Source organism: Lampris incognitus, chromosome 20 (assembly GCF_029633865.1).
Source record: "Lampris incognitus isolate fLamInc1 chromosome 20, fLamInc1.hap2, whole genome shotgun sequence".
Lineage (NCBI taxonomy): Eukaryota > Metazoa > Chordata > Actinopteri > Lampriformes > Lampridae > Lampris > Lampris incognitus.
Window position 1 is genome coordinate 23,962,075 of NC_079230.1, and position 15,423 is coordinate 23,977,497.

At 46.3% G+C, this 15,423-nt stretch overlaps 1 protein-coding gene across 1 annotated transcript; it reads left to right on the forward strand.

Annotated features, from left to right (window-relative positions):
• The first annotated feature begins 77 nt into the window (after positions 1-77).
• LOC130130486 (fibronectin) lies at positions 78-13,973 on the forward strand. Its single transcript, XM_056300195.1, has 12 exons — positions 78-140; positions 287-334; positions 2,416-2,504; positions 3,339-3,744; positions 4,425-4,673; positions 6,666-6,929; positions 7,104-7,227; positions 7,746-7,894; positions 8,994-9,245; positions 11,029-11,295; positions 11,833-11,930; positions 12,586-13,973. Exons 2-12 carry the CDS (start codon positions 304-306, stop codon positions 12,652-12,654), a joined length of 1,998 nt encoding a protein of 665 aa, XP_056156170.1. The 5' UTR covers positions 78-140; positions 287-303; the 3' UTR covers positions 12,655-13,973.
• Positions 13,974-15,423: the final 1,450 nt, after the last annotated feature.

The window sequence follows — 15,423 nt, forward strand, 5'->3', positions numbered from 1 at the left end:
GTTTGCTTTTCTCGGCATACATTAGGTGTTTATTATACCGCGCATCATTCGTCGGCGCCTCGCAGCAAAGAGGTTCGTTTTACACTCGGGGAGAAATCCGGCAGAAGTGCTCCGGGACTGCTACAACTGGCTCATCACAGGTCTGTGGCGCCAAATGGGTTCAGCGTCCCACTTTTTGGGGCGCTGTTGGATCAGCTGTCAGTCGGTCCCCGTTTTTTAAGTTTGAAATTGAATGTATGTGATGTTTTCGAGTGTAGGTAACGACATGTTTTTTTTTTCAACACAGCTGCACAGATACACAGTATGGATAAAATCCTTGTGCTGATGTCATGGGGTGAGTGTTGCCGTGACCTTTGAGATACTTTCAAAAAATCATGTCTATCTCCGATCTCTTGAAAGGTGTAAAATGTAAGCGTGATAAAATGGTTTTAATATAATGTATATCGGCCCAACTTAATCCAGACTCGTTTTATCTGCCCGTCGGTGCTCACGATGAACGTGTACGAGAGTCTTAGACCAGGGGTTTTCAAAGTGTGAGGCGCGCCTCCCCTGGGGGGCGCCAGAGAGCTTCAGGGGAGGCGCAGCGTGAGAGAAAAAAAACGTAAACTTCTAGCTAAATTTAGTTAACTTCAGCAATGCTTAGAGCAAAATGCAACGATTTTTAGTAACATTACCTACAGTGAGAAAGGAGACGGCGTCCGGGGCAAGCAAGACAAGACACATACCCACATCCGGCTTCCCACCCGCAGACACGGGCAATTGTCTGGGGATGCCCGACCAAGCCGGAGGTAACACGGGGATTCGAACCGGCGAGCCCCGTGCTGGTAGGCAACGGAATAGACCGCCACACCACCCGGATGCCCCCTTCATTTTGATTTGAGCGAAGTTTAGGTAGAATGTCGGAGGGGGGTGTCTTGAATTGATAGGCTGCAAACTGTTCCCCCGAGATGTAACGCTTTTAAGTCTGATGACTTTTTTGTTGTTGCATGGGACGGATTGTGTATCAGATTTGCTGAAGGGCGTTGCTGCCCACTTTGGAGGTCTACCCCACTTTTAAGGCTTTTTACCAGAGCTCTGGGCTCGAGTCAGACTCAAGTCACATATTTGATGACTTTAGACTTGACAAAATTCAAAAAGACTTGCAACTCGACTTTGACTTTAATGTCAATGACTTGTGACTTCACTTCTGGACTTTAGCCTGTCTTCGGAAAACTCAATACCTTGTCCAGACTGGAGGTAAAATGTGCAGCCAGTCAACTCTTCATTTCCGTTAGTACAGGTCCACTTTGACTCAATATGTCAATCAATACAAATAAAAAAAAACATTAATGATTTGCATAAATTTGATGAATACTTCATTTATGACTTGAAATTCGAAGTATAGGACTTGGGACTTGCCTGTTTTGACTTGAGACTTGAGTGCCAAGATTTAAGGCTTACTTGGGTCTTGGAAAACAATGAGTTGCACTGACGTAAATATAGGTGGAGCAGCCGGTGCAGTGGCACCAGGGCCCGTCGCTAGGGGGGGGCCGTCGCTAGGGGGGGGCCGTCAATATTTCTGCATGCATTGTCCTAGTCCAATGTTACGTGTCTGTTTTGAGCATGTGATGATAGCTTGTTTAGCGCGCGCAATATCATTTACCTATCTAGCCTACCTAAGTAACGTTAAAAAAATAAAATCAAGCAAGCAAGCATGAGTTACTCACATAAAAGTGGATGTAAAAAGAGGAAGGAGAGCAAGGAAAAAAAGGAAAGCTGTAATGTGTGCTGCGTGTGTGCCAAACCATGCAATCTACCAGGTTTTGAGTGTGATGTGTGCTCCCCTGTTACTGTCGAATGACAAGGCCATTAGCTATATAACAGCCTAGCTGCTTTGTTGACTTGTTTCATTGCCTTGTCGACTGATGTGATTTAGAGACCGTCTGTTTAGGTTTCCGAACTCTGTCCGTGGTGCGTCCGCACTCCGTGGTTCTGAAGTGTAGCCAATCTTTGACGTACTGACCTTTACAATAACTCATCTGTGTAAACTTTGTCTGTTACTTTGATATTTCTATTTTATTTGTTATATTTTATGCTGTGAAGCATTTTGTGATTATATATCTGTGAAAGGTGCTATACAAATAAATTGCTAAAATTACTTACTAAACCCACCTATGGTGGTGGTGGTGGTGTGTGTGTGTGAGCGAGTGAGAGAGGGACGGGGGGGGGGTCTACGAGGGTTGCTTGCACCAGGGCCCATAATAAATGTGTTACGCCAGTGATGAGTTGGTCCCACCTCTGCTGTTCACTGTGCTGTCCGGTGATGTACCTGTAATTTACATGTTGAAAGAATGACGTTTTTCCCCTATGAACTCTCCGCCGATGCCTCCTCCAGGGTGGCACCCTCACCTGACCGCTGTGTTCCTCCATTCACAGCTCTCTTGTTCTTGTGCGGTGCAGCAGAGCAACAGCATTTCCTGCTGTCCAACACCTGCTCCTGGGATGAGGCCAGGAACCATTGCCAGGTAGGACATGAAAGTTAATAGTATGAACAGAGAACGGAGAAAACACAGCATGGGGCCAACCGTTTTCAGGTACCCGAGACACTTCTGTGCGGCTTTTGTTGATGGTGTCTACCAAGAGTTGTGTGTTATGTAGAAAGCCGCCAACACATCTACCCTCTTGTCGCGTCGTATAGCGTTTCAGACATAAAAGTAATAATTGTTAAATTCATGAAAGATGTTTGGATGCAGTGCTCCACCCAGACGCCCTTCTACCTGCACCATATCATAGCATACCATATTTTCTCTTATCTGTGCAGTCTAAAGGATATGGGGATCCCCTTTTTAGTAAGAAGACATCTGTTATCCCATATGGGACTTCCTGGATCCCATAACCCTTCTTTCATACAAAGCCTGCCTTTAACTTCATGTTCTATTCTAGTACATTATCTGTTGTAATATTCATGAGCTGACTGTTGAGTGACAAGTACGAGCAAATAGTGGGCGGGGTTTCTTATTCCAGTGGTCTAAGCTGATTGGGTGTATGTAAATGAGTGTCTGATGACATGAGTATCATAAAAGTCAGTTGAGAGAAGCTGAACTAATGAGTACTATTTAAAGAAGTAGAAAATGAAAGCTACCATTTGTTTAGTAGAAAGATGGTACAAAATTCATGACGATTAAAGTCATTTCTGATATAGGAAGTCGTCATTGTTTCAGTTTCGGTCCAACATTAACCGTTAGTGAAACTGTGACACCACAGCACTCTGGGTAAAAAACATCATATGAACCCCAGCACAAATTGCTGCATGCTGGACAATGGCTCCATGTAGCAGCTAACCATTCTCACCTTGCCAGGTGTGTTACAAAGACCTGGTTACCCTGACATCTGGAAACATCCAGACCATTGTCCAGAACCTCACCTCTGATTACTGGATCGGCCTCCGCAAGATGTTCACCAACGACTCTACCAAGTCCTGGTCTCGCTGGGCCAACGGGGACCTGCTCACCTTTCAGAACTGGTACCCCGGGTGGCCCAAAGCCAAACCGTACGAATTTGTAACAAATTCCTCCTGTTGCAAGTGTGAGTGCTCAAGTATCTGTGAAGAAGATTTCGGAGACAATTCTTCAACAACATGTCTGGTATTAAATGATATCGGTGGAGATGACGGATACATCGAAGACCCTTGCGTGGCCGTGTACAGCTTTGGGGCCTGGTTTGAGACGAGCTGCTCAAATCAACTGCCTTATATTTGTTACGATGGTATGTATGATTTGAAACTGCACTTACCTTCACGGCACAGAGAGCGACGTAACCTTAGAGACACGCATTTCCAGTGCGTGCTAAAAATTATGTTTACGTGAGAAATGTGTATGTGTGGGGCGTCCGGGTAGCGTAGCAGTCTACTCCGTTGCCTACCAATGCGGGGCTCAGCGGTTCGAATCCCCGTGTTACCTCCAGCTTGGTCGGGCATCCCTACAGACACAATTGGCCGTGTCTGCGGGTGGGAAGCCGGATGTGGGTATGTGTCCTGGTCACTGCACTAGCGCCTCCTCTGGTCGGTCGAGGCGCCTGTTCGGGGGAGGGGGAACTGGGGGGAACAGCGTGATCCTCATACGCGCTACGTCCCCCTGGTGAAACTCCTCACTGTCAGGTGAAAAGAAGCGGCTGGCGACTCCACATGTATCGGAGGAGGCATGTGGTAGTCTGCAGCCCTCCCCGGATCGGCAGATGGGGCGGAGCAGCGACCGGGACGGCTCGGAAGAGTGGGGTAAGTGGCTGCACACAATTGGGGAGAAAAAGGGGAAAATTCTCAAAAAAGGAAAAAATCTTCAATATTTTTCTTCTCTTGCTTTGGCTTTTGGGCTTTATTTGTTGCGTGTGTGTCCCTGATCACATTCTTGGCTATTCCATAACGGCGGTCACCTTCTGGTTTCCTCCAGACTATTTCAACGCCAACATCAAGCTGACCGAATTGACCTCTAGCGGTGTTGCTTTGAGCTGGTTGCCCGGTCCCGGTAACATCAGCCATTACCGAGTGGAGGTCGAAGGTGACATCAACCCAAAGGTGAACAACACTGGTTTGACCTATGACCTTGTGAACCTTACAGCAGGTACCCCTTACACGGTCAAGGTGTTCCCCGTTAAGTGTGAGCGAGACCTCAACCCTGGGATCGTTACCTTCTATACCAGTGAGTTTTCATTTTATTTGTGCCTATGCACGTTTATGCTTTGACATTAAACATCCAGAATGACAAACAGTGGACGAAATGGCAGAGAAAACACCCGTTTCCTTTTTCTCACTTACTTCTTACTTCTCACCCCCGAGTCATCATATAATGCACATAAGATATACATACATGCAGATATATAGCACACTATCCTCTTAACATACAGCGGCTTATTTCAATACCCTGTAACATGCACGAATAAATAGACTCGCTAGCCCTTGGCTAACGGGTCAGACCCTTTAGTTGACTATTTGGCACAGTCGCCCCTGGTGCGGGAGACACAGGTTCGCGTCCTGGCTGCGGCATTTCCCGGCTGCCCCCTGAACTCGCTACAATCCCATGCTAGAATACCATTTCTAAGGCGTCCGGGTAGCATAGTGGTCTATTCCGTTGCCTACCAACACAGGGATCGCCGGTTCGAATCCCCGTATTTCCTCCGGCTTGGTCGGGCGTCCCTGCAGACACAATTGGCCGTGTCTGCGGGTGGGAAGCCGGATGTGGGTAAGTGTCTTGGTCGCTGCACTAGCACCTCCTCTGGTCGGTCGGGGCGCCTGCTCGGGGTGGGAGGAGAAATTGGAGGGGAATAGTGTGGTCCTCCCACGCGCTACGTCCCCCTGGCGAAACTCCTAGCAGGTGAAAAGAAGTGGCTGGTGACTCCAAATGTATCAGAGGAAGCATGTGGTAGTCTGCAGCCTGCCCTGGATCGGCAGAGGGGGTGGAGCAGCGCAGCCCAGTATCAAACCAAAGCGTGTAATACACCCGCCGGTCCAACGTGTCAGGGTCACGGTTTGCCTCCGCTCAGGTGTGAAAAGTACACGCGTGTATGAAGGTGCAGTGCCAGCAGGGGGCGAGGATTAACTTATTGCCAGCAACTTCTCAAGGGGGAAAAGAAGCATACAGCATTTTCCAAAATCCCTCCCCTAACCTTAACCCTAACCTGCCTTCACCTCTTAATCATCGCCCCCTGCTGGCACTGCGCCTTCATACACACATGTACTTTTCACACCTGAGCGGAGGCAAACTGTGACACTGACACGTTGGACCGGCGGGTGTATTCCACGCTTTGGCGTGATACCGGGTCGAGCAGCGACCGGGACGGCTCGGAAGAGTGGGGCAATTGGCCGGCTATAATTGGGGAGGAAAAGGGAGGAACCCCCCCCCCCCCCAAAAAATACTATGATAATTGGTGAATCAGGAACATTTATTTATCATTTCATTTCAAGCACTTGTGAACATGAAATAAAACGAAATATCATGAGATAATTACCGAGTAATATGTGAGTAAGATAGAGGCTTTTCTTCATCTCCAGTTTGCTTCCTTGTCATTCTGATGTGTTGTTAAATGTAACCTACATCAAACACTGTATGGGATAAACTCCCAAATCACATTGTGTCGAATGCAAATACTTTGAATGCTTTGTGTACTGTGGATGAATAGTAATTAATTTTCTACGATTGTCACCTCTTGCATATTAGACAGCCTCGTAGCCTAGCCATTACCCACTATGCCTTATTTCCAGAGGTTACCATCTCATAACTCGCCCAGTTGTAGAAAATTTGGTGTGATGTGATGCCTTTATACAATTTAGATTTTGATTTGGGGTACTTTATTAATCCCCGTGGGGAAATTCCTCTCTGCATTTAACCCATCCTAGCTGTGTAGCTAGGAGCAGTGGGCCGCCGCCATGCAGCGCATGGGGACCAACTCCAGTTCCTTTTGCCATGCCTCGGTCACGGGCACAGACAGGAGTATTAACTCTAGCATGCATGTCTTTTTGATGGTGGGAGAAACTGGAGCGACCTGGGATGACCCTCAAGGTTGGACAACCCCGGGGTTCAAACCCAGGACCTTCTTGCTGTGAGGTGGCAGCACTAACCACTGGGCCACCATGCCGCCAAACAAAACACTGAATTTTTCTAATTCAGTTCTCCTGATTTCTCACTTTCTCTCAGAGCCTGAGATGGTCAGAAACCTCAGCGTTGTGGCGGTGACGGAAAAGTCGATCATTCTGTTCTGGAGTCCCCCCATAGGAAATCTAGACTCGTACTGCATTCATGAGAGATCTGTGAGAGATCATCCTTACCGGAGGTGCAAAGTCACAACAAACACTATAGAAGTCGATGGTTTGTTATCAGGAGGCCTTTACACGTTGGACGTCATTGCCGTCGTGAACGGTTCTGAACAGGGAGACCCAGTCAACATCACCACATATATCAGTGAGTGAATTAGTGACTCCTCTGGTCATTGTCTGGACAACATTTGCTGGACAATACGTTTGTTCATGGTCACACCTGTGTGGCTGTGGGCTCAGTTTGGTCAACTGTTGTCACAACTTGTGCGACTGTAGGTGAGAGTGTCTTCCATATTAATTTTTTTGTCTTGCTGTCCAGAGCCGAGCAAGGTGAAGAATTTGAAAGTGTCAAATGAAACAGTGAACTCTCTGCTGCTTCAATGGGAACCTCCTGAGGGAAACGCAACAGGCTACAGGGTGATCGCTTCAAATGGCTCTCATCCGTAGGTTCAGTAGCTTTATTCCTGTCTGTTAGGCTGGAGAGATGGATGGCTGGATGGACTTCGAAAAGATGGATGATAGATGGATGCAAGGTTGGATGGATGGACTTAGAATGAACAGACAACTGGGTGGATGGAGGGATGGATGGGCAGATGGTTGGACAGATGGCAAGCAAATCAATGCTGTACATATGTATAAATAAGTAATGATGGATGGATTGATGGATGGATGATAGTCTTGTAGATACTAGAAGACCATGTTAAGGTGAAATGTCAGGTGGATGCGTGCTGACATGGTCTGACTGACGTGCGTTTGAAGGAAAGTTCTCCCTCCTCACTGCACCACCATGCTGCCTCCATTTCGGAGAGAATAGCATAGAACTTTATTGTCCACCCCAAGTGGATAATTGTCTTAAGACGCAACTGGAAAACAAATTAGGATAGCTTTTTTTTAAATTTATTTTTGTTAGATGCACAGTTTTCATCGAATGGCAAAACTCTGAAATTATTTTCCTCTCTAGTAGCGTTAACTTTCCTCAGCAACTGGACTGGATGAACAACAGTCTGATGGTGTCCGAGCTAACACCCGGCTCCAAGCTGAATCTCAGTGTGGCGGCGCTGGCCAACGACACCTTGGAGGGAGACAGCGCCCTGCTCGAAGGCTTCACCAGTGAGTATTGGCTCCCAATGGTTTGCATGGTTGCTTGATTGTTTAATGATTTGGTATAATGCTGTGTAATTCTGATGTGTGGACACAAAGCCATGTCTAAGTAAGATATGAACTGCATACATATGCATATGAGGAGTCTCTTTGTGAAATGAGATATGCACCATTTTAAGTTCTACTACTCAGACCAAACAATTACTGCATAAAAGTAGGGGGGGTTTCTTGGGGGGGAATCCCCCCCTCCATTTTCTCCCTAATTGTATTTGGCCAATTACCCCTATTTTCCGAGCTGTCCCGGTCGCTGCTCCACCCCCTCTGCCGATCCGGGGAGGGCTGCAGACTACCACATGCCTCCTCCGATACACGTGGAGTCGCCAGCCGCTTCTTTTCACCTGACAACGAGGAGTTTCGCCAGGGGGACGTAGCGCGTGAGAGGATCACGCTATTGCCCCCCCCCCCCCCCGAGGAGGCGCTAGTGCAGCGACCAGGACACATACCTGCATCCGACTTCCTACCCTCAGACACGGCCAAGTGTGTCTGTAGGGACACCTGACCAAGCTGCAGGTAACATGGGGATTCGAACCAGCGATCCCCGTGTTGGGAGGTAACATAATAGACCGCTATGCTACCCGGATGCCCCCAAAAGTAGGGATTTTACTTTATTATGTCCTTCTTACCTAGAGTCTGACAAACTCGTGGATACCTTTTTTACGCGTGTGCACGTGCGTGCGTGTGTGCGTGTGTGTGTGTGTGTATGTATGTATGTGTGTGTGTGCGTGCGTGCGTGTGTGTGTGCGTGCGTGCGTGTGTGTGCAGTGTGAAGGTACGTTGATCCAGTTTTGGTGAAGTTTGAATGTTTATTTTCATTCTTTTGAGAGGAGCTGCTAATGATCCCGATACACAACAAGCAATTGAGCTAAGCTAGGCCAAACTCGCCATTCAATGTGCCATCGACCTACACGCAGACATAAAAAAGGTATCCGCGAATTTGTCTGGTTCTGTGTAAGCAGGACACAGGCAAAACCCCGGAAACTGAACTATCCTGCAACTTTTGCTTGGTTGTAATCTCTTACCCTTCTATTCTCTATTCCTCCACCTGCAGGACCTGCAGCAATATCAGGCTTGGATTTGACCACCACCAACTCATCTCTCACGGCTAACTGGCGCTTGGAGGAGGGTAATTATGACTGTTTTGCTGTTGAGCTGGTCGGCGCCAACAAATCATCCAATAGTCACCCGATCAACACTTCGCAGACCTTTAACAACCTGAACCCAGCGACCAAGTACACGGTGACTGTCTACACCGTCTTTAAAGAATTGTTCAGCGAGCCTGAAGTCACGTCCAACTTCACCCGTGAGTAACTTTTTCTCTATTTGTTGGATCAGCGGTGCCTCCAGAAAATTTTAATTTGGTGGGGACAAGATGGGGCCAGGGAAAATCACAGGGTTGCACAGCATAGCTGAATTTCAGGGTATACAGTTTAGTAGTATAAAGGTAAGCTAAAGATAAGCTAGTCACATGCGATCAGTTACCAGATCATTAACTAGCTTATTGAATGACAACTTAGAGGCATAACATTCAATAAATCAAGGGAATTTGTAGCCATAACTAAAAGTATTGATCATCATCATATAAAAACCATACCGTTTCATATATGTCCAGGGCCTCATATGTGGTATTGCTCACAAGTTATCTTTAATTTTTTTGAATCACAACTTCAGAGAAAGAAATGTCGTCTCCTTTTTTCCTTTTCGTACCAGACCACATGACAAACGCACCCGAAAGCTCGCCTTGATCACCTGAAAACATTGCACATCAAAATTGGACCTCGACAGAGTCACCGGTGGTTTTATCGGTGGTGTAAAACGTGAGCGTTCCCCTCGTTTCACCCTGTTGGGAAACACTCCCTCTCTTTAGACGGCATTTTATAAAGCGCTGTTCCAGCCGCAACAGCTACTCAAAGCATTTTACAATTCATGCCTCACATTCACCCGCATGTACGGGGGAGAGAGAGAGGGAGGAGAGGGAAGTGAGGGGTGGAGAGAGAGGAGAGGGAAGTGGGGGATGGAGGGGGAAGTGAGGGATGGAGAGAGTGAGGGAGAGAGAGGGAGAAGAGCAAATGGAAGGAAAGGGAAGTGGGGGATGGAGAGGGAAGTGAGGGATGAAGAGAGAGAGGGAGAGAAGGAGAGGGAAGAGGGATGGAGAGAGGGAGAGGGACCTGAGGGATGAAGAGAGCAAGCGAGAGAGAGAGAGGGGAGGGAAAGAGAGAGGGAAGGAGAGGGAAGTGAGGGATGTAGAGAGAAGTGAGGGATGGAGAGGGAGAAAGGGAAATGAGGGATGGAGAGAGAGGGAAGTGAGGGATGGAGAGAGAGAGAGAGAGAGACAGAGAGAGAGATGATGGTGGTGTCAACCATGCAGGGTAACAACCAGCCCATCGGGAGCAGTTAGGTGTCTTGCTCAGGGACACCTGAACATTTTTGCCAGGGGGAGCCGAGGATCAAACCCACAACCTTCCAGTTACCAGACAAACATGTTCTACCTCCTGAACTACCGCTTAATGCAAAAATGACTTGAGCGTCTTCTTGTCACACAGTGCAAGCTCTCGCCTCCCCTGGCGCCGGCAGTGTTTGGAATGAGCCATCGGAAGGGAACCTGCGGCATTGCATTTGAAACTGTTAAATGTTCTTCAGAATTTCTTTGCTTTCATTTTCAAGCTTCATGAGCATCACTAAAAACATTTTAACTTTAGCAACCTCATTCAGTTTTTTGTTTCTTTGTGCTCCACTAAATTGTACTTGTGTTGTTTATTACCATTATGTGGACATTTATCCCAAGTTGTCTTTTGCTTATCTTCAAGATTTGAGGTGCAAGTTCTCAAAATGAAGGAAAATTAAACCTGTGCTTCATTTCCAGATTAGGATCAGTGTTTTGTAAGAATATTAAGATAAAAAACCTAGACATAAGAAGTGGACATGTGAAATATGTCATTCAAATGTCCCTAAATCGTACCATTTTTATAGATATTGCACTGTACCATCCCTCTACTGAGAAACCTTGTGGGTCAAAATTCTGTTTTCTATTCCCCCATTCAATTACTGAACTATGACCGTGCTCCCTTTCTTTCTCCCCCTTGCAGAGCCAGTCAGGCCCAGTCAGGCCGAGATAACGTCCTCTAATAAGAGCCACATAACTCTCAAATGGACCCCACCGGATAACGTAGGGAACGTCACGTACCTGGTCAGCTACCATTCCAACTTCTGGAATAACAGCGAGCATCCCTTTTCCACTAATGAGAACAACATCACGATCGGCAGCTTGCATGCGGGAACCAAGTATGTGTTTGAAGTGCGAACTGTGGTGGAGCATCTGCAGAGCAATCCCACCAATATATCAGGGTCCACACGTAAGACCGCTGTTCCTTCATCATATATCGTTTAACAAACGTTTTAACAGCATTTTTTGTTTGTTTGTTTTTTTTTTAAAACCTGTGCTTGCGCATGTCCGGATAGTCACAAGTGAGAGGTGTTTCACATTGAAGCAGTAGGTACCAGGGGCCTCGTGTCAATCGTTACTACGGCCAAATTTGTGTGTACACACCCATGGAATTTTTTTAGCCCTCAAGATTGTCTGACAGATTGTCTGAATTTATTAACACCATGCGCACCAATGGAAAAATAAAATAATTTTATAAAGCCACCTTTAACTTGTGCTCCAGTTTTGTTTTGTTTTTTTGCTTAAAGTTGTATGTGGTCCATCTAGAAGTCACTTTTTTTTATTTGCATCTCCAGATGGACTTTATATAGATCTTTTAATATTGACAATATGGTTCATTCTATGCTCATTTTCCTCAGAGTGTGACAGCAGGACATATTTTGCAGCTAATATTACAGAATGTTTTTTTCTGTCCACCTGAGTAAGGGTTTCTGTCTGTCTCTATTAGAAGCGGATAAGAGGGAGCTCACCCTGTCCATGTTGTGCTCCTCAACGGAAAATAAGCGCTGCGATGCAAACTCGACCATGACAGACGCACTGAAGGAGGTATGTTCACCTCTACCATCACAACTCACATTAGTGGGCTTAGACAAAACGTCCAGATACGGGTGTCCGGGTAGCATGATGGTCTATTCAGTTGCCTACCGACACAGGGATCGCCAGTTCGAATCCCCGTGTTACCTCCGGCTTGGTCGGGCATCCCTACAGACACAATTGGCCGTGTCTACGGGAGGGAAGCCGGGTGTGGGTATGTGTCCCGGTCGCTGCACTAGCGCCTCCTCTGGTCGGTCGGGGCGCCTGTTCAGGGGGGACACTACGTCCCCCTGGTGAAACTCCTCACTGTCAGGTGAAAAGAAGCGGCTGGCGACTCCACATGTATCGGAGGAGGCATGTGGTAGTCTGCAGCCCTCCCCGGATCAGCAGAGGGGGTGGAGCAGCGACCGGGACGGCTCAGAAGAGTGGGGTAATTGGCCGGCTACAGTTTGGGGGGGGGGGGTAAATAAACAAACAACGTCCAGGTACAACTGAGCAGACCCTAGTTGAACTGAAACCGAATGTAAAACGAGTATTTGCCTTTGTGCTTTCAATCATACTTGGAAGGGAAGGGATAGTCGAGATATTGTTTGTTAGTCTGATTGCAAAATGGGATATTTGAGTCTTATTTTGGATCGTCTTAATTCTTGTTTGTGTTTGGACGCAGTTGAAGAATTATTTCGAAAACTTGCTGGGGGATAATGTCTTCTGGGAACTGCAGTGGAAGAAGCTATGAACCGGAATAAACACACACACACACACACACACACACACACACACACACACACACACACGAACACACACACACACACACACATGATGAACATCTTATATTATTGTCCTCACTTATAGTATGGCTTTTTTTTTCAAATAGTCCTAGAGAAATATTTTTTAGTTTTCAGTGAGTTAATTTATTCTCAAAGGACAGGGTCAAGTGTTTGCTGGTGCCCATTTCAGCCGGCATTAGGCGGAGACGTCTTCATCAGGTCACCGGTCCGTCACGGTTTAACAGGCAGTCCGGTTAATATAGATGCAATGCTAAATATTGCCACGTGGTGGCTCCACCTTTTTGTTTTGTTGTTACGCACTAGAGTAAAGCGGTTCTCGGTGCTGTTTAGACCAGGCCTAGTCAACTGGCGGCCCGCGGGCCAAATCCGGCCCGAGCATTATTTTTTGATCAATTTTTGTTAGAACATTAAAAATTATAATGCATTTTCCCGCGAAGAAAAATCTGTTTCTGGGGCAAGAATGCGCTCCCATTCAATCTCCTCCAATGGGAGAAAACTGCTTTGTCCCGCCCCTAACGGCTCCTGACGCTTTAGTCACTGATTAGACAACGTATAGTCGAAGCACTGGTTTCTAAATGCATCTATGGCTGAGGCCATTTCTTGTGAATTGAAAGAGAGGTGGTCTGTTGTAGCAGATGTGAAATGACACTGATTAGAAGACAAATAGAGCACTTGTACATGGCCATCTGCCACAATCTGTTTTGAATGCATCTTTGTTTGGGGGCTGTGATCATAAGCATTTTTGAAAAGTGTTTCATTTGATTAAACTAAAAAAAAAGCCTTGTTATGTAATTACTTATGAGTGATAAGAGGTGAGGTAGCAGGGGTGAGATGGCATGACTCACTGATAGAAGACAAACAGCACTTGTAGATTTTATGGCTGAGACCATTTCTTTTGAATTGAAATTACTTGTTATGAAATTTGAGTGATAAGTGTTGAGTAGTAGCACATTGGTGAGAAGGTGAGAGATGATCACAATATTTTAACAAGTAATTCAATGTTTTCTTTCATCTGCCAATGTAATGTAATTTGTTTTGAATGCATCCTTAATTGGAGCCTTTTGATCATTCAGTACTGGTGACGGGGAGAAGTGATTCATTAGCTAAAATAAACGTAGCCTATATAAATGGATAAAGGTATGAAATGACTGCCCTATTTTGTATAGCGCTTTGAGTGGCTGTTGCAGCTAGAAAAGCGCTATATTAAATTGAACTTGATTGATTGATTGTATGTTACATAAACACATTGTTAATAAACACTTTTGATACACAGTATTAAGGGTATTTAGTGTTGTTTTTCATGTTCACATGTAATTACTCTGGAAAAAAGTTTGGCCCCCTTACCACTTACAGTTGAATAAGTTGGCCCTCATAAGAAAGTAGTTGACTAGCCCTGGTTTAGACCGACGTCCACAAGAACGAACTCTCACCGTAACAAGTTGGTGCAGGTTATAATTTATATGTTTTATCGTGCATGTATGATCGGTGACCATAGTGTAACGTGCATGGATAAGAAGACACGCTGGCCGCTGGCTGGCGACTCTGAGCCTTTAGTCGAGCGGTTAGCGATGCCTCCTGCGGTGCGGGCGATACGGGTTCGCTTCCCGGCTGCGGCAGTTCATGTGGTTGCGTTATCCCCTGAATTCGCTACAATATCAAGTTACGTCCACAAGTCCGTCCTCCCGCTCATCCTCATAATTGTGGACGTAACTTGGTATGTACAACTTGAAACTTTTCACCCGTTTGCAGGTGACAGTTTGTCGACAATTCTGTGCATGTCGTTGACATTTATCCACGGTAAATCTTGCAGGGATCATGTCTGTGAATGTTCTCATTCATCCAGGTCATGGTTATGCAAAGGAGTTGAATCAAGTGCATTGGTATATATACCAAGTCCAGTTGCACTTGATTCAACTCCTTTGGACTTGCAGGGATCGCGAAAAATACGCCATTGTCAATAGCGCACGCCAACACACAGGAAACTGGTATGACCACTGCAGTAGAAACCGGAAGTCGGCGGACTACAATTACGCACAGAGCCGATTCACCAAACCATACACATGGCTTTAGATTGTGAGAGGAAATCTGCAATAAATCAGAGAAAACATGCAAAATCCATAAAGAATGGCTGTTGCCGACCGAGTAACCCCTCGCTGCGAGGCGAAGGTGTCATCTATTCGGCTATTCTTGGTTAAACAGCTGCTACCAGGAGTTTCCCACCGATGATTCATCATCTCATCTCATGCCTCTGTATGACCGACGAAATCAAATGAGACCGTCAGCAAGGATATTAGATTATGTTGGACAATGATTTTCAAATGTTTGTTTCCGGGTCGGCTGACGAAAACGATTTACGGCAGATGGATGGGACACATCGCCTCAGTTGGAGACACATCACCTCATGGCTGTATATCTCGCAAACAGCTGTTTTTCAAAAACACCACAACATCTCTCACGTTTCGCTTGGACATAAAAAACGCTCCAGCTAACAAAGGGGGAATGGAGATCTTTGCGACAAGAATGCTTATACTGAAGTCGTTCTTCTGCAAAAACTACCACTCTTGTCCGCACGAGGGCGCAAAGTCCTTTCGCAAGTCCCTTTCTCCTTCCTTAGTGTCTTATCTCATACAACTCACCATAAGCCTTTTCCTTTTCCTTTGCCACCTCTCTCTTCACTTTACGCTGCATCTCCTTGTACTCCTGTCTACTTTCTTCAT